Here is an 18,684-nt window from a genome sequence, read left to right as displayed (position 1 = left end):
TGGATTTTTTTACATGTTTTGGAAATTTTACAGTTGAATCTGTATTGAATTATAGCTTTAGAAGATAATTATGCATGCACGTAACTCCAAAGGCATCATGACAGGGTAGTATATTTGGAGCAGCTACTTGATATGTTTCCCGGTCATTACACATTTGCACATTCATTTATGGCATATATATGTTCATTGCAGTGTCCTCTATATTTTACAATGTCTTTTATTGCTGCCATGCCATAAATTTACAAGAATTATGGGGTCCTATGATTTTAGTTCCGTTATATGCTTTAGATTCTCATCATGTTTGGCTATTGAGGAATAAGAAACATGGAGCATTAGAAGCAATTATATGTTAAAAGGGTAGGCCATTAATGCATTTGCAACTGGTAATGTTGTATTTGACATCTAATGACTATCTGACACCTTACTTTTGGAGTGACTATGATCGAACCTATTTCCCTTTATTTATTAAGTCCTCCTTTTGATTGAGTTATTAATTGATATTCTTGGTTTATTTTAGTTATTTCTTGGTTGTATGTTCTAGTCCTATGAACTAAAACTCTTTACTATCTTCACAACCGTTGGATGTTCATGCTTAAGTTCCATCCAAACCTATTGGATTGTCATACCAAAGTGCGACAGCTACGAACAAGACAAATTGACCTTGTTACTTTTACTTCAACGGTTTATGCAATAAACATGATAGATGCACTTTTCATGTTCAAAGTACAGTAAACGTTGGATGTGGATACAACAAACCTCAAATTTATATTGAAGTAAACACTATCAAATAGTAAATTCATGTTCAAAATTCCAAAACACTTCAATTACATTCTAAACCCAAAATTCCAAAATATTTCAATTACATTATAAACCCAAAATTAAAGTATTTTAGAATTTAGGGTTTAAAATGTAATTAAATTATTTTAGAATTTTGGGTTTAGAATTATTGAATTATGTTTCGATATAACAAATTTAAGGAAAAATGTTTTTGGACATGAATGGCATTTATTAAAAAAAAAGGTTTCAAAAATAATTCAAAGTCCATTAAAATCGGATTTGAACAAAAAATCTAAAGGGTGTCAAAGGGTATCCATACACCCTACAGTGTATCCATACACCCTGCAGTGTATCCATACACTGGTGTATCGATACACCCTATAGGTGTATCGATACACCCTATAGGTGTATTTATACACCTGTGAATGCTCAAACACCGAATGCAAATAGTGTACCGATATACCTATGAGTGTATCCATACACTAGTGTATCGATACACCCAGTAGTGTATCCATACACCCTGGCTGTAATGGCTAGTAACGACTAGTTTATTTGAATTTAATGAAGGGGTACTGATACATCTTGATAGAGTACTGATACACCATGTTATGGGTATCCTATTTTTGTAGAAAAATCATTCTCAAACGGCTCCAAAACATCCCCAATGGCTAGATATGACTTCAAACACATTCCAAGCTATAAATACAAGCTAAGGACACTTGACGAAACAAGATAACAACTATCCAAGCAATTAAACACAAGAGAAGAGCTTTTTATTCTTATTTTCCTTTCTCTTGTAAATATTTATTCTTGTGAGCTTAATTCTTGTAAACACCCACTTTTGAGAGGTTTATTTGTTTACTTATTTTATCCTTTTGTAAAGGGGAAAGGTTCTAGCTAAGCCCGTGTAAAAGCTAGGGAAAGGTTCTAGTTTAGCCATTGAAAAACAAGAAGGTTATAAAGGTTATCTCTTTGTCCTTAAAAAGAAATACCAAATTAGTAAATTTATTGGAAAATCCTTTGTGATGAGCTAAGGTAGTGGATATAGACTTGGTTGAGAAGTCGAACCACTATAAATCGCTGTACAATTCTCTATCTTTCAATCTCCTTACTCCCTAAACACAAAAACCATTCCAACCCCTCTTTGCAAATCATTTCGATTATCGATTAGAGCTTCTGCAAATCCCAACAATTGGTATCAGAGCTTAACTCGTTAGAAGGCTTAACATCCTTGAGACGATCCTCGAAGAAGCTCTATCGATTACCGACACAACCGAAAAAAATATGGCTTCAACCTCCGGTGCCTATTACATTGAAGATTCACCTATTATGGATTCGCAACCGGTCAATAAGTCACCCTTCTTCAATGGAGCAAATTATGCACATTGGAAGAATAAGATTATGTACTTTATTTGAGCCTACGATCTAGGAGCTTGAAACTCAATCATGAGGGGTTACTACACTCCACCCGGTGAATATGACGATTGGAGTAATGAAGAGAAGAAAAAGTTCCAGCTTAATTCTAAGGCTATGCATATTCTCTTGTGTGCTTTAGGCCCAAATGAATATGGAAAAATCTCATTTTGTTTTAGTGCCAAAGAGATTTGGGATAAGCTCCAAGTCACTCATGAAGGAACCGACGAAGTGAGGGAATCAAAGAGAAGTCTTCTACCATAGCTACGAGAACTTTAAGATGAAACCTGATGAAAACATCAAAGCCATGACGGATAGATTTTTCGTGATTGTCAACGGTCTCAGGGGATTTGGAGAAATAATCCCTAATGAGAAGCTTGTAAGGAAGATGATATACTCTCTTCCAAGTTCATGACAATCGAAGAAGACCGCCATTATCGAAGCTAGAGATCTAAAGTCTCTTACTCTCGATGAGCTAATTGGTTTCCTTCTCACTCATGAGATAATGTTGAAGGAAGAAGAAAAGAATGAAGAGAATAAAAACAAGAAGAAAAAGAAGAAGGAGGTAGGCATTGCCTTTAAATCCACCAATAAAAGCTATCAAGATTCAAGTTATGAGGTGGATGAATATGATGATGAACAAGAAGATTAGATGGTCAAGCTCTTAAAAGAGTTAAAGAGATTCATGACTTCCAAGGAAGTAAAGCATGAATCAACCAAGAAAAAGAGTCCCCCTGTGTGCTTTAATTTTCAAAGAACGGGGCATGTCAAGTATGATTGTCCCCTTCTAAGAAAGAATGGATCATCCAAGAAGAAGGCATATGTGGCAGCTTGGAGTGATGAAGATGACTCCAATGATGATGAAATAGTCAACCTATGCCTCATAGCCACTCAAGAAGAATTTGAGGTATCTTCTAACTCAAATGAATTTAATTCATTTACTTTTGATGAGTTACAAGATGCTTATGATAGGTTGTATTTGGGATTTGAGACTATGAATTCCAAATATATGAAATTAATTTCAAAACTCAAAATTGAAAATAAATCGATTTTGAAAGCTAGAGTTGATTTTGAAAATCAAAACAAAATTTTGAAAAATGATTTAGAGCTTTCAAAAATCAAAATAAATGATTTAGAAAAGAAAATTTTTGAGTTAGAAGTTAAGCTTAAAAGCTTAACAAAAGAAAAGGAAATAATTTCTAAAAACAACTTATTATGTTTAGAAATGACAAAATGCTCACATTGTCATTTTCATGGTCATAAGGAACATACTTGTCCTTCGAAGAAAGGAAAACATTTTAAAATTAGACAAGTATGAGTTTCGAAAGGAATAAGGGGCATTGAAACTAACATTCAAGGATCCAAGCAATTTGGATACCAAAATCGAAATGAATGTCTCTTGTAGGTGTGTGGGAGCAATGGTGATGAAAATGATGATATTCAAGATTCTCTAGCCACACATGAAAAAGGAATGGGTAACCTCTAAGCTTAATGCTTTTGATTTTAGTTATTTGGTTGCTCATTTGATTTTAAGCATGTTTGAGTTTTGTTTTTAAATGATTATGCATTATTGTTTTAATCTCATGTATGTTCAAAAGAAGTTTATGATGAACATTTTTAATTTTTTTTAATGATTTTTCATAATTTTTTGTTCATCATAATGAATTTTTGATCAAATTTGATTCTCAATGCGAATGATATCTCTGTAACAATTGATATCAAAATTTTAAATTTTTTTACCTAAATTTAAATGTTTATGCATGTATTTAAGATTGCATAAGATATCTCTCTAACAATTGATATCAAAATTTTCAAATGCATAACATTTGTTTATAAAACTTTATGCATATGTACTTAATTTCAACTGTTGGTATTGCATAAAGTATTTTAGACTTGGATATATTGAATTTCATGTGCTACTAACATGTTTGCTATTCTTTGTTGAAATTCAATTTTATTTAATTGTCAAGTTTTTAAAGCTAAATTTTGTTTGGAATACACTTATTGAGGGGGAGCTTTGATTTTTCAAATAAATTTTAAATGTCAAATTTATCACTTACTCTCCAATGTTATTTTAGAACTTTAAAGATTGAATTGTTTTTTATATAACAAAAAGGGGGAGAAATTTAGTTTGAAAAATTCAATTTCTTAATGAAAAGGGGGAGCTTAACATTTTCATATATTTTCCAACAATTGGTATTTTTTTAACAATTGATATCCTTTTGTTAACAATTGGTACCTTTTTCATTAAACATTTTATTAAGGGGGAGCTTTGCCAAAAACAATTTTTCAAATGTTTTGTTATATCAAAAAGGGGAGATTGTTGAATTATGTTTCGATATAACAAATTTAAGACAAAATGTTTTTGGACTTGAATGAAATTTATTCAAAGTTTTAAAAAGGTTTCAAAAATAATTCAAAGTCCATTAAAATGGGATTTGAACAAAAATGTTAAAGGGTGTTAAAGGGTATCCATACACCCTGCAATGTATCGATACACCCTGTAGTGTATCCATACACTGGTGTATCGATACACCCTGCATGTGTATCCATACACATGTGACTGATCAAACACCGAATGTAAATAGTGTACCGATATACCTATGAGTGTATCCATACGCTAGTGTATCGATAAACCATGGCTGCAACGGCTAGTAACGACTAGTTTATTTGAATTTAATGAAGGGGTACCGATACACCTTGATAGTGTACCGATACACCCTGTTATGGGCAACCTATGTTTGTAGAAAAATCATCCCCAAATGACTCCAAAACATCCCCAATGAATAGATATAACGTCAAACACATTCCAAGCTATAAATACAAGCTAAGGACACTTGAAGAAACAAGAGAACAACTATCCAAGCAATCAAACACAAGAGAAGAGCTTTTTATTCTTATTTTCCTTTCTCTTGTAAATATTTGTTCTTGTGAGCTTAATTCTTGTAAACACCTACCTTTGAGAGGATTATTTGTTTACTTCTTTTATCCTTTTGTAAAAGGGAAAGGTTCTAGCTAAGCCCGTGTAAAAGCTAGGGAAAAGTTCTAGTTTAGCCATTGAAAAACTAGGGAGTTGTAAAGGTTATCTCTTTGTCCTTAAAAAGAAAGAACAAATTAGTGAATTTGTTGAAAAATCCTTGGTGAGGAGCTAAGGGAGTGGATGTAGACTTGGTTGAGAAGTCGAACCACTATAAATCGCTGTACAATTCTCTATCTTTCAATCTCTTTACTCCCTAAACACAAAAACCGTTTCGACCCCTCTTTGCAAACCGTTTCAGTTGCCGATTCGAGCTTCTGTATATCCTTGCAAGAATGAAATTGAGGACTGTGTTGCAAGTTTTAAAAGTTGGGGACCTAAATGCAAGCGCCTGAAAAGTTTAGTGACCATATTGCAATCAGACTAAATGTTGGAGGAGGGCCATGTCATCTTCTTCTAACGACAGTGTAACGGCTGGTTACGTCGGGAACCATATTGCAAACGGACTAAATGTTGGAGGACTGTATTATAAGTTTTAAAAGTGGGGGGACCTAAATGCAAGCTTCAGAAAAATTCAGTGACCATTACTATATTTTACCCTTTTATTAAAAATGATGTTTCTTTAAAAAATAATATTATTATTAAGTTTTCTAAAAAAATAAAAATTGTAATATATATATAAACAAAGAACAAAATCGGTAGAAATAATACTGTTTTAGGTAATTTTTTTACCGATTTTGTTATTTAAATAATAACAAAACCAGTAGCCTTTTTTTAGGCGTATATTAAGGATGTCGCACTGTAGAACTTCCCTCTTAGGGAAATGATCATGTGAGGAAGAACTTCTCATTTTCTTGTTCTCCAAAGGCTGTTTTTTTTTTCTTTGGTCAACGGTATGACTACAAATTATCATACATTAGGGAATATTAGAAGGACCTCATTAAAAGTCTCCCTACACCTAAGGGAGCGTTTGGTTCAGGTCATATTGGATTACCGGGGGGAATGAAATGTCATTCCCCCATTTGGTTGACAAACATTCTTATCCCCGGTAATAAGTTATTCCCAACAGTGGTATTTTGAGGGTATATTACCGGTAATGTTATTACCCCTACCCTTAGGTATTATTACATTCCCGGCGTTTTGGACTAAAATGTCTTTAATTTTTTTTTCCCAAAAATATCATTCTTCTGTCATTTAATAAAAAAAATTCTACGAAGATTAAAAAAACAAATTTATCCTTAAACTATTTTATATTTATAAAAAAAGTCCATAATTAGAATTTTATATGAAGTTCAAGGGTTAAAATAAAATTTTACCCTTTCATTAAATCTATTTATCTTTTCAATTTTGTAAAAAAATTATATAAATTTTATGAATTTAAATTTTTTAAAGAAAATATATAAATTAAGAATAGTAAAATTATAGTAGAATTCCACTTGTTAAAAAATAAATATATAATAAGAATAATTTGGTAAAATATACATTCTAATAATTTTTTATTCCTTTAACAAAATACTGTAATCTTACATTTTTATTAAACGAACCAAATACAAAAATACAACTTTCTTCGTAATCTTATTCCCACTGGTAATTATATTTTCACTGGTATTCTTACATTCCGTAAACCAAACGTACTCTAAAAAGAATAAAAAAAAATACCCTTTCTTAGACCTCCCGACACCTCCCGACACCCAAAGGGTGTCTTGTTGTTTATGCAGATTATCAAAACGCATGTTTTGATAACGATATTTACCTAATTAATTAATTATATTTTTATGCATTGTTTTATAATCCACTTGTATGGTTTTTACTAGAAACTTTTTTAAAGTATAAGATTCCATATATTCTTTGATTTGTTGTCTTCTAAAAACTTTATTCGCTCCGAATATTTTATTAAATTTCTTTGTTTCTATTTTTAATGTTTCATGCCCAAATACTGTGTTGTACAAATCATCAGCCAAAGAACAGCTCTTCATTGAGGCCATAAAAAAAATATTACTCTTCATAAAGCAAGTCTCATGCCCTTTGAGATTCTCAAATTGTTTGGACTAAGCGAATTTAATTAATTAATTAACTCTTAGAATAGAAAATGGTTTCATTAAATTCATGTCTGGATAATTATGTATGTAAAATATTTGTACAATACTGATAATTAAGAAAGATTCTAAACAGATACTACCTTATAAACAAATTGCACAAAAAAGTGGATTCATTGCCGTCATTTTCAGTTACTATATTCCGGGTAGAGATGCAAAAATTGTTTCGACTCAAAAAAATTGACTGAAATCAATTAGAGTATGAACTATTTGTGACACGAGGTGACTATAACCCGAAATTGATTCAATTTCAAATTGATATTGACCTAAACTCGAGTTGGGCCTATTTATTTTGGATTTAAACTCGACCTCAATCTGACCTGAGAACGATCTGAGTACGAATTGAACTTGATAATATGATAATCGATTCGGACTTGCATCCGACCTGATATGAACCCGAATTCTAGATTAACATGTAAATAACTGATATAAGCCGACTTGAAAAGATCCGAGATCTGATTTTTCCTGATCTGTAATTGACTCAACTTGTTAATTGACTCGTCTTGTAAATAATCTGACTTATTATTAAACCGTTTTGATATTGATCCAACTTAATATTTATCTAATTTGTAAGTTGTAAACTTATAATTGTCAACTGGTATTATAATATGATAACTGACAAAATAATATAAGAATACCACTCAAATTCACACAAAATTACCCAGATCGATCATTTCAAGAAAAAATATGCAAATTTTTAGGGTCGACCATTTCAAGAATTTTTCTTCTTAAATTTATAGATTTAACGGTAAAAGATGTGAACGCAATATCCAAAACTAAACCAATTCTTATATTTTTTTAGTTGAACTAATTTATGTTTGACAATATTAAATGAATCTTCCAACTTGTCACTCTTAATGTTGGATCAACTTAGTCCAAATTGAAATTTTAATCAATTGTTTTAGCAATTTGATTTTTTCAATAGAGTGCATAAGACTCTTGAAGATACCGTGGGTGAGGTGCAACTGTATGCATGAAAAGAGCCGCAACCATTTATCAAATTGCTAATAAATTGATTTCTTATGATTAAATTATAATCCAAGTCATCATATTTGTTTGTACATTTAAAACTAAGTCTTTTCATTTTTAATTTTAAAGAGTTGAATAATATTTTGATTTTTGATATTGTAATTCATTGTCACTTTGATGCCTGAAATTCTTCTATTCAATTCGATTTCTAGATTTTTCTTCTGTTAAACATGTTACCCCGCTATATTCTTACATTACAAAACAGTCATATAATATTCTAAGAACGTGCCATCTAAAATACCATGTGATAGATAATATATATTAAAATTAAGAAAGTTGTAAATTCATAAAATATATTTAAAAATCCAAAAAAAATTCCACAAAAATTCCAGTTTTTTAAAAATATTTTAAAGATTTTATAAATTTTATAAGGCTTAATACAAAAATAAGTGCACAAACTTTACCTCCAAATACGTTTTAGTTTCTAAAGAATTTTTCGCTAAAAATATGTGCCTAAAGTTTCAAAAGTTATATTTTTAAGCGCCTGGACGTTAACCACCGTTAAATATCTCCGTTAAGTGACATGTGTCAAGTTTTGATTTTTTTGAGAATTTATTTAAAAAATAAAAAATATTTAAAAAAATCAAATAGAAAACCCTGTGCAACTCCCCTCCCCCTTCCAAAGTCGCCGGTTGGCGGGCGGTGATTGTCACCTCCACCGTTATCATCACTGGTATCGAACCCCGATTAAATCCCTGTTGGCCTTGAGTCGTAATACGCCACTATTTTTCGTGGAGGAGCGTTCAAAAGTTCATCGGATTTTAAGCCTATGTCATTGTTCTTCATCGATTCTGACATCCATATGCCACTGCCGCCATCATTCGAACCACCGTTCTATTCTGATCAAAATCCAACCGTTGGACAACGACGATGATGGTCAACGACCGTTTAGGTTAAAAAATTAAAATTGAGAATTAAGGAATTATATATTGAAAATTTTAGATTTAGGGATTTTGGGTGACGATAAGGACAACGATTGATCAATGGGTAAATGGCGTTCAACGATAACGATGGTGGTCAAAGATGGCCGACAACGGTTGACAATATGGTTGATATGAGAGATTTGAACTTTTTTAGTCTTTTTTATAATTTCAATGAAAATTGAGTTTTTTTATAAATAAATTAAACATTTTTATTTTATAATTAAAAATAATATTTTTATTATTAAAAAATAAAAAATAAACGATAGACACCTAAAAGTATAACTAAAAAAATGTTAGAAACATATTTTTAACGAAAAATTCTTTAGACACTTAAAACATATTTCAAGGATAAATTTGGACAATTATTTTTATATTAAGACATTTTATAATTATATTCAATTCATTCTTAAAAGTGTCACATAACTTTTTTGTAGCAATAAATAAAAAGGAATTTTTCCTAGATATTAAATATACAACTTCAAAAGTCAAAAAATACTATTTCAACACTTTCATAAATACCAAAAATCTATAAATAAACAAACTCTTCTTCTTTCCCAACATTATTAAAATGGGGAAATAATAGCTTCCAAAGTACACAATTCTCATCATCCATGGCAGTAATTTGTGGTATAAGATCGTACACTTTGCTACCAATGCTCAATAAACTATTAAATGATATTTTCAGCTATGAATGCCTAAAATACATATCCATTATACGTTCGGTTACGCTATTAAAAAATCATGCCTCATTCCAACACATCTCACATCACCATCACAAATCTCTTTTTACTTTCGGATAAAGATGTAATAATACCAAGAAGATGAGATACATTCATGTTTGACAAGTAGATAAAAGATTGGAATCGTTTACTCACAAGGTATTGGCATTCTTAAATTCACCAATAGTCCCGAGTTACTCGGAAATAAGGATGGCAATCTTCGTAAATTTTAAATACGAGCTAACCTTCTTCAGCACATTCATTTGTTTCTGTTAGTTGTGTCCTGAATGAACATTGAAGACTAGGATGTTAACATGTATCTATTAAGCATCCAATCTAAAACCAATTCATAATAGGCGGAACAATCAACCTTGAATATAAGACTAGGAAACTCGATAATCGATAGATGAGAGATAAAACGGCTTATGACTCCCTAATGAAGATGATGAGGAAACCGCTGGATCAGTAGGCATTGACCAAAGGAGTAGAAACCTTGGGAAATTATCTGTTTCGGCATTTGGAAAGGTGAAGGAACAGGAAGAACAAACATTGATACAATTTTGAGCATTTCCACTGATTATGAACAGTATCGTATAAGTGGAACTTCAAAGTTCTTGACTCTAGAATTAGTTCAATATGTAGAGCAAATTTCGACCATCATATATATTAGTCTTCAAACACCAACTCTAAGCTTCAGAGTCATATAGGTGCTTGTTCTTCTCCACATGGCATATCCATATTAATGTCACCAGCCACTATTATTTTCTATCATACACTTAGATTAGGGGTTCATAATATTTATAAGCATAAGTAGGAAAGTGTTGGAATCTGTCCTAAGTGTCGTAGTTGCAATCTTTGTATTGTGAACTAAAATGTAATGATTTTTTCAAACTCAAATTTGCTTAAGTCGTCGCCTTAGCTATTGGCAAGATCAAAATATATTAGAAATTGGCTCATCACTAAGTTTAGGGGGAAGTTCTAGTAAAAAGAAGATACGAGAATGATCCTTTTCTGTGAGGTTTTACATAAAACATCCATTCTAAATAAAACATCTGCCCTCCCACAACAAATATATATATCTGTGTATATATATAACGGGGTAGAAGTGAAAAAAAAAAGACATTCAAAAGAATTACCATGTCGATGTAAGACTAATACCAAGCCCATTGCAGGTAAGAATCATTCCTTTAAATCTGGCAAGATATTCCTGCATCACAATCACATTTACGCAGACCATTATAAGGTGGCCTCAACCAATTGACCTAAAGAACAATACATTCTCTAAACCAATGAAGAACAAAGAAGGCACACAAATATAATGCATGAAGTTTACTTTTGAGGCAAATGTAAACATGTTCACCACCGAATGCTGTTGCAATATGATCAGCCATGGTTAAGTTACTGAACAATTCAATAGTTCGCCTCACAAAAGTAATTTATAAATGCATTGATAAAAAACTTTCACAAACTTAAGTATTTTACACAATATATGGACTAAATAATTAGGAGTATTAAATCCACACAATAACATATAAAGGTAGAGTACTTTTTAGTTGCTGCCATTTCACATAAGAAGGTGAATCTCATTCATGATAATCAAACAAAGAAACAAAACTGCTAACTTCGACAGAATCTGAAACAATATAAATAGACAATTCCTAAAAGAAACAATATTCCAATGAATCTGATCAATATCCTTTTGCAATATTTTCGCCCATCATAGTTCTGTTCATTTGATCTTTAAATTTTCAGTTCTTCCCTTCCATAATTCTTTTGAGCATTTAACTTTGTTCTAAAGCCACCAATGACAGTTCCATTTAAACTTCTATATTGTAAAACATCAATAATTTCAAACAAAGTCACCTAAAAAACCAAACCCAGAAAGTGAAGTCAAAATGATTTTCTTTCAGTTCTCTATAACTAAAAAAACTATACCATTAAGTCAAATACTTATTTTTAAGTCAAAGCATCTCATCTAAAACTAAAAATTTGAAAATAAAGAATACCTTAGAACTGGAATCATCTTGCCTTCCATCTGCAAATGTAACGGGATAACTAAGCGAAATATTATTATTTACACACCTCATAATAATTTATCAGAATTTTCAAAGTTGAAAAAGAGAAAAAACAGAGAGGCGATTCAGATGCCACAAGTTTATGGATCTGGGACTATCTCAGAGCTTGTAGCCTGAAACAAAGTTATACTGAAAATCTGATACGTGACGTCCACGCGCCGATAAAAGACATTACCTCGAATCTAGAGAAGTAGGTGATGGAAAATGTTGAGAGTATTTGGATTATTGTTTCAGAAATAACCAAGGAGAAAAAGAATGTTTACACTTCTCTAATCAATAAAATAGATATTAATTCAAGCGGTTGAAATTTCTTTTATTAGAAAGTAGTATTGTTTAAAATATTTTTTATTGTTTAATAATAAAATTTTATATACTTTTATTATAAAATTACAAGATAATATATATTCAAAGTTAAATATCACATATAAATATAATTTTAAAAATATATTAAGTTAAATTTTAAAAGTATAAAAAATAAATTAAAATAAATAATATATTATTATTGATAGAAAAGTGAAAATTTTAAAAATATTTTATAATTATAATATTATCCCATCATTAATTTATAATTAATGATATTTTACTTCTTGATCATATTAATAATATAAATATCTCAAGCACACATATTTACACAAAAATAAATAAATAAATACATGAAAATAAAAATAAAATGTTTATAAAGACCCAATTGGTGGTTTAGACCTAAAAGACCCAAACCCTAAATTAGCTGAAAAAACGTTTTGGGCCCTAAGCCGACAATCCTCGAGTTTCTGCTGGCCGTTGCTTCCTTCAATCTCACTTCCATGTCGCGCAGCTTCATCTTCTTAACAGTTGCCGTCATTTGCTCAAGGAACTGAATTCTTGTGTTGAAGCTGTACTAAATTATCAGTAAAAGAGAACAAGATGAAGCTGGACGTCGACGTTTTAAGATATCTCTCCAAAGATGATTTTAGGGTTTTAACCGCCGTCGAGATGGGCATGCGAAATGTATGATTTTTATTACTTTTAATTTATTTTATTAGTTTATCTTTTAATTTTCATCCTTGATTATTATTTTTTATTTCGTTTTTTTTCAGCATGAAATCGTGCCTTCAGAGCTAATCGGTCGTATAGCTTCCCTCAAGTAATAATATTATTATTTTGATTTATGATTATAGATATGCCTTTTTGCGAGTAATAAAATGTAGTATTGATTTTGATTGTAGGCATGGAGGCACTTACAAGGTTTTGAAGAACTTACTCAAGCATAAACTTGTGCATCATGATTCTTCCAAATGTTAGTTTTATACTTTCTCTTTCTCTTTTCTTTTTTAAGTTCTTTTTATATATTGGTTTGAAAGTTATATTTCTTTTTTGCTTTACTGGAGTTTAATGATGAAAAACATGTTTCCTATATAGCATCAAGAATAGTTTGTATAATGTTATTGGTTTTGTTTTGCTCTATCTTGGAAATTTTTATAAGCAAAATAGTAAGTAGAAAAGCCAATAATCAAACATAACCAGTGTTAAAAAGGGTGCAAGGCGCCTTGCGCCTTATTGAAGTGAGGCGCACTTTTTAAAAATAAAAGATATACAAGTTTTCCTAATTGTGTAATCAAACAAAAAGAATAGTTCATGCAATATAAATACCAAAGAGTATTCATTATCAGCGTTTTATGTATTAAATATCACTTTTGTTCCATCAACCATTGAACCTTGAGAACCCTAGCAAAACCCCCTTTCTTGCTTGGTCTACACTTCTATATAAGAAACTGAAACAATAAATAAAAGTCTAATAATGAATTGATATCAACTTCTTACTTGTCTCATTTTTATCCCTCCATCTCTCACCTCTCAACAAACGTGTCTTCCTCCTTGTTAACACCACCTACACCCTAAACCCCTCATCTATCCACCCTAATCCTCCATTTTCGTATTTCTAAATTGTGTTTCCAAACTTTTCTTTCTTTCTCATGGATTCAAATTTCACCATGTGCTAATCGTGCTGCTCAAGAACCCATCACTATGCAACAAAACTCATTGAAACCTATCTTTTCCTCCTCGATTCTCAATTTGTGCATGCATGCCTCTCTCTGATTTTGCTTGCTTAGTCGGTTGTCTTTTTTAACACCAAAAGTGGCCTCTATTTATCCTCCTCTGTTTCTCTCTTTCAAACTTCAAGACAAACAGTAATTATACAAGGTAAAGCACCCCCTATCTGTATTTGACGCCAATTTTTCATATGTCTCCCATGAAACTCTCTTTTCTAATCACCCCCACCATTTTTTACTCTTTTCTTCATTGACATTTCATTTTTACTTCTATTCTGTTGTTGATAACTTGATATATAAGTTGGCATGTAAAACATAAAAAAAGACCAAAAAAAAAACAACAAAAAATTGAAAAGGCGGCGCCTTTCTGCTCCTCAGCGCCTAGTGCGCCTTAGGCGTGCCTTGCTGTTCTTCATTGAAATCGCCTCGCCTAGACCTAATTAGGATCTTCACCCTCGCCTCGCCTTGGCGACTAGGCGCACCTGAGTTGCGCCTTTTTAAACACTGAACATGACCATTATGTGTTTTACAATTCTTCTATGCATATAATTTTTTCAAGATGTGTTGGTACATGAGTTCTCAATAAACTGGTTTCCCTTGCAAATTTGAGCCACTCAGATGTCTTGGTTTGAACAAAGGGAAGTAAAATATTTTACTTATTTTGAAGAGATCTTATCTTATACTGGAGTTTTTACCACCCTCCTAATTTGAAGTTTAAATCTGTACTAGTTCTTCTTTATGTTTTATGTAAAATTATTTTAATACTCATGTAATAATTAAGCTTTTCATTGTGCTAACTAATACTTGTGTAACCAAACAAGGCGTTAAAGTTATCTTTTCCCTCTTAAATTTAGATGATGGGTTTCGTCTTACGTATCTTGGCTATGATTTCCTTGCCATTAAAACCATGGTCAACCGTGGAGTCTTCACCGCTGTTGGTCGTCAAATTGGGGTTGGCAAAGAGTCTGGTAACTCTTTCTATCAACATCTACCAGCTTGTGTATTTTAAAATGTTTAATGACAGTTAACATTATCTTATTTTTTGCTTGTTCAAGATATCTTTGAGGTTGCGAGTGAAGATGGTACTGTGATGGCAATGAAGTTGCATAGGCTTGGTAGAACTTCCTTTAGGGCCGTCAAATCTAAGCGTGATTATTTGAGACATCGTAGTAGTTATAATTGGCTCTATTTGTCCCGGTTAGCTGCACTCAAGGAATTTGCATTTATGAAGGTTTCTTTTTTAAAATGTTTTCCCATTACGTCCTTTGTTTCTTTCTTGTAGTAAACAAAAGTAGGACTTATGCGTGTACTTCTCTTATTCAGGCTTTGGAAGAGCATGGTTTTCCTGTACCAAATGCTGTGGACAGTAATAGACATTGTGTAGTTATGTCACTTATCCAAGGTTACCCACTGTAAGGGTTTCTCCTTAATCCTATGGATTTGTTTGCATATAATCCTGTTGCATGTGTCAAGTGGCTTTAGCATCCGTCCTTAGCAAGTGAATGAATAAAATTGGTTGTTGGAAAGAAGCGTATAGAATTATAACTTGTTGCCCCTTAAAAACTAAATCTTTTTCATCCTATTTCTCTTGAAATGAGTTCAACATAGTTGATGAGAGTAGGCTTAGCTGTTTCAATAAATTTTACTGATTATGTTAATTAGTGTGGCAGTTTTAAATAAGTTTGCTATGTGTTGTCATAATTGCATTATAACTCTAGGTTTTATCTTCATATTGTGTTGGTAGCTACTTTTTTACCCCCCCTTTTTCATCTTATCTTTCTTTCATTGGACTTTCAGTCACTTTTACTGTCTATTGGATTTACTTGTTATCTCATTCCCCCCGCCCCCCCGTAATGCAGTGTTCAAGTGAAACAGCTGCAAAACCCAGAGACAGTATTTGAAACAATCATTGGCCTTGTTGTTCGTCTGGCAGAACATGGCCTAATTCATTGCGACTTCAATGAGTTTAACATAATGGTATTCCTTTGAGACACTTTATTTTATCACAATGACCATTTTTTTTTCTAATCTAAGTTGTTTTCTTGTTGGCTGGCAACTTTAGTAAGATCGTGTCATTACTTTGTGTCAATTTCCTTCAATTAAAAAAGAAATGCTTCTTTTAAATTAATAATATGAATTTGAAATTTCTTCTCTGTAGATTGATGATGATGAAAAGGTGACAATAATTGATTTTCCCCAAATGGTATCTGTTTCACACCGTAATGCACAGATGTATGTTTCACAATCTTCTATCTGATGCTGTTCCTAATTCTCGTGATCACTTTACTTGTGAATTAGTTGTTGTATACTTATTTATTTCAAATTTTCTGTTATGATCAGGTACTTTGATCGTGATATAGAATGCATTTACAAGTTTTTTGGCAAGAGGTCAGTAGTCGTTTTTCTAATTTAATATTCCATTATATATGGTCATTTTTTGACAAGTTTGTTGGCATAGGCTGTGAGTTCATTTACTTTGATTCTCCTCCATGGATAAATATCTATGGAGGTAATTATTTTGGCCTTAGTAAACAACCTCGTCTTGTATTTGAACACCATGATTTCTGAGTTTTTTTTACCCGGGAGGGGATTATTGGGTTCTTACTTTCAAATGATAACCTTCTCTAGCTGCATTTGTTTTTGTCCTATCCTATTTGTAGTTGAAGATGAAGTTGTGGTTGCTCTAGGTAAAAAATTTCAATAGAAACATGCCTTGATCAAATTCCTCATGGTGACAGTTGAAGCTTGAAACGACTATGCTTACTTTTACTTAACTCTCATTAAGTGGCATTCATTCCGAAAGAGAACTCCATGAACTTTTAAATTGTACAGAGAAAAAAATAGTTAAGTGGCTACAACAAACTCCCTTTAGTTGACGTGTTATGTTTGAAGTATTTGTGTTATTGTACTCAACTTAGTCACGAAGACAAAGGAACTCTAATAATTATTTTGTGATCCCTTTTTCTTTGCATAAAGTCTTTGAATTCCGAAGCAATATAATCCATGTATCGTTGTCTATGTTCTCATTTTCTTCGGTACATATGAATACCTTGATGAAAGCCTATCCCATTTTCTTTCTTGCTGCAATCTATGCCTATTTATCTTTTCTTGTCTTTGTAGGTTTAACTTGTCCTTTGAAGAACGTTCTGATGATATTGGTAACTCAGATGTAGACCCAGATGAAAGTAGCAGACCTTCCTTTTCTTCAATAGCCAAAACTGCCGGTTTTCTTGACAAGGAGCTTGCTGCCAGTGGATTTACTAGAAAAGATGAGGATGAAATTCAGAAAGTACGGTGAAGCATATTTTACTGTAATTACCATTTTATGTGCTTGCATGTGTTTTATGCATTGGTAATCTATTCTTTACCTATGCCATGTGCTGAAGTCTTCTTTCAGACTTTCATAGGATCATATCATGCATAATAATTGCAGCTAATGCTACTTTTTGCAGTTCATTGAAGGTGATGTCGAAGAGGATGATGTTTCTCATGGTGAACATGATTCTGAGTTATATCAAACTAATATAAAGGGTTTTGATTCATTGCACTTAGATCAGGTGTGTTCTTCTGGAGCTTTTGGATTATGAACATTTCTGAGTTATTACAAACATAATATACATATCTGGATGCTGATGATCTTACCACAAAACAATTCAGGAAGAGCCAACTTCAAATTGTAACAAGGAAGATCAAGTAGAAGAAAATCTGCATAGCTCTGAAGCAGGCCCAACCTGTGATCCTGAAGGTCAAAACTTAAGCAATGAGGTATATATATTTTCTTTATCCAAACTATATTCGTATCTATTCTATATTTTCTTGAGGATGCTGATAATGCTAGTTTTGATGTTACAGGATGAAGATGAGCAGAATGGTGACGAAGATGACACCGAACTCATGAAGAGCTTGGCCAAGCAGAGACGACGTGCAATGGCAGCAGCACGCAAAGGACACAAGAATAATACCTCTAGAAATTCCTACAAAGACAAAGGGGGTAAATCTTCTAATAATTCTAAAATTCAGAAACAATTGAGTAGTTGGTAAATTTTAGCATTGATCCAGCACAATATGAGATATATGTAAAAATGCATCCTTGTATTTTTACAGTACGTGCCCATGGAAACGATTCGATACTATAGTTTCTTTATCTGCTGATTAGATCAGAGAGGCAGGACCATTACCTAGAACATATTGATCATCAAATGATAATTTTTATGCTTTTACTATTTTTTGTTTTTATATTTATATTATATATATTTAACTTGAATTGTATTTGGATCAAGTTTGTCGATTATATTTTGCAACCATGTTCTGCCTTGTTCCGGTCACTTCGTTGTGTGTTTCTGCATATTGACATGTATCAGTTGGCAAGATTTTGATCTTATAAGTTTATTTCTAGTCGTCTTCAAACATTAGCATTTTTATTTATCGACTTAATGTAGAAAAAATTGTCTAAATTATACATTTTTCTAACTTTCTAACTTTAAGTGTGTAAAGAATTTTTCGCTTGAAGCATGTCTTAACGCTTCTAGGAATGGCAAATGGGCGGGACGAGTGCGGATACCCCATCCCTATATCCACTTAATATTTTTATACCCATACCTACTCACTATCTACAACGGATAAATTTTTTAAATCTACATCTCGT

General features: G+C 32.0%; 1 protein-coding gene and 1 long non-coding RNA gene across 3 annotated transcripts; one reads left to right on the top strand and one right to left on the bottom strand.

The window, feature by feature from the left end:
* Positions 1–9,934: 9,934 nt before the first annotated feature.
* LOC120133608 lies at positions 9,935–12,249 on the bottom strand. Of its 2 annotated transcripts, XR_005517113.1 has the most exons (4): positions 12,185–12,249; positions 11,941–11,969; positions 11,071–11,141; positions 9,935–10,217 (listed from the first exon to the last, which is right to left on the bottom strand). It is a non-coding gene; the product is annotated as an uncharacterized LOC120133608 (long non-coding RNA). The 2 variants fall into 2 exon arrangements; XR_005517112.1 differs by having other exon boundaries at positions 11,941–12,237.
* Positions 12,250–12,728: 479 nt separating this feature from the next.
* Positions 12,729–18,354, top strand: LOC120133594 (serine/threonine-protein kinase rio2-like). The gene is made up of 13 exons (XM_039150154.1): positions 12,729–12,996; positions 13,086–13,132; positions 13,215–13,285; positions 14,894–15,007; positions 15,095–15,270; positions 15,363–15,451; positions 15,899–16,016; positions 16,198–16,271; positions 16,380–16,427; positions 17,160–17,328; positions 17,492–17,596; positions 17,697–17,804; positions 17,892–18,354. Exons 1-13 carry the CDS (start codon positions 12,913–12,915, stop codon positions 18,078–18,080), a joined length of 1,392 nt encoding a protein of 463 aa, XP_039006085.1. The 5' UTR covers positions 12,729–12,912; the 3' UTR covers positions 18,081–18,354.
* Positions 18,355–18,684: the final 330 nt, after the last annotated feature.

This window comes from Hibiscus syriacus, unplaced genomic scaffold, assembly GCF_006381635.1.
Source record: "Hibiscus syriacus cultivar Baekdansim isolate YM2019G1 unplaced genomic scaffold, ASM638163v2 tig00110584_pilon, whole genome shotgun sequence".
Classification (NCBI taxonomy): domain Eukaryota; kingdom Viridiplantae; phylum Streptophyta; class Magnoliopsida; order Malvales; family Malvaceae; genus Hibiscus; species Hibiscus syriacus.
This window is presented reverse-complemented; position numbering and strand designations above follow the sequence as displayed.

Coding starts and splice junctions, on each gene's coding strand:
- LOC120133594 (XM_039150154.1), top strand. CDS start 12,913: ATGAAGCTGGACGTCGACGTTTTAAGATATCTCTCCAAAGATGATTTT. Junction 16,017..16,197: donor TCAATGAGTTTAACATAATG/GTATTCCTTTGA, acceptor TCTTCTCTGTAG/ATTGATGATGATGAAAAGGT. Junction 16,428..17,159: donor TACAAGTTTTTTGGCAAGAG/GTCAGTAGTCGT, acceptor TTGTCTTTGTAG/GTTTAACTTGTCCTTTGAAG.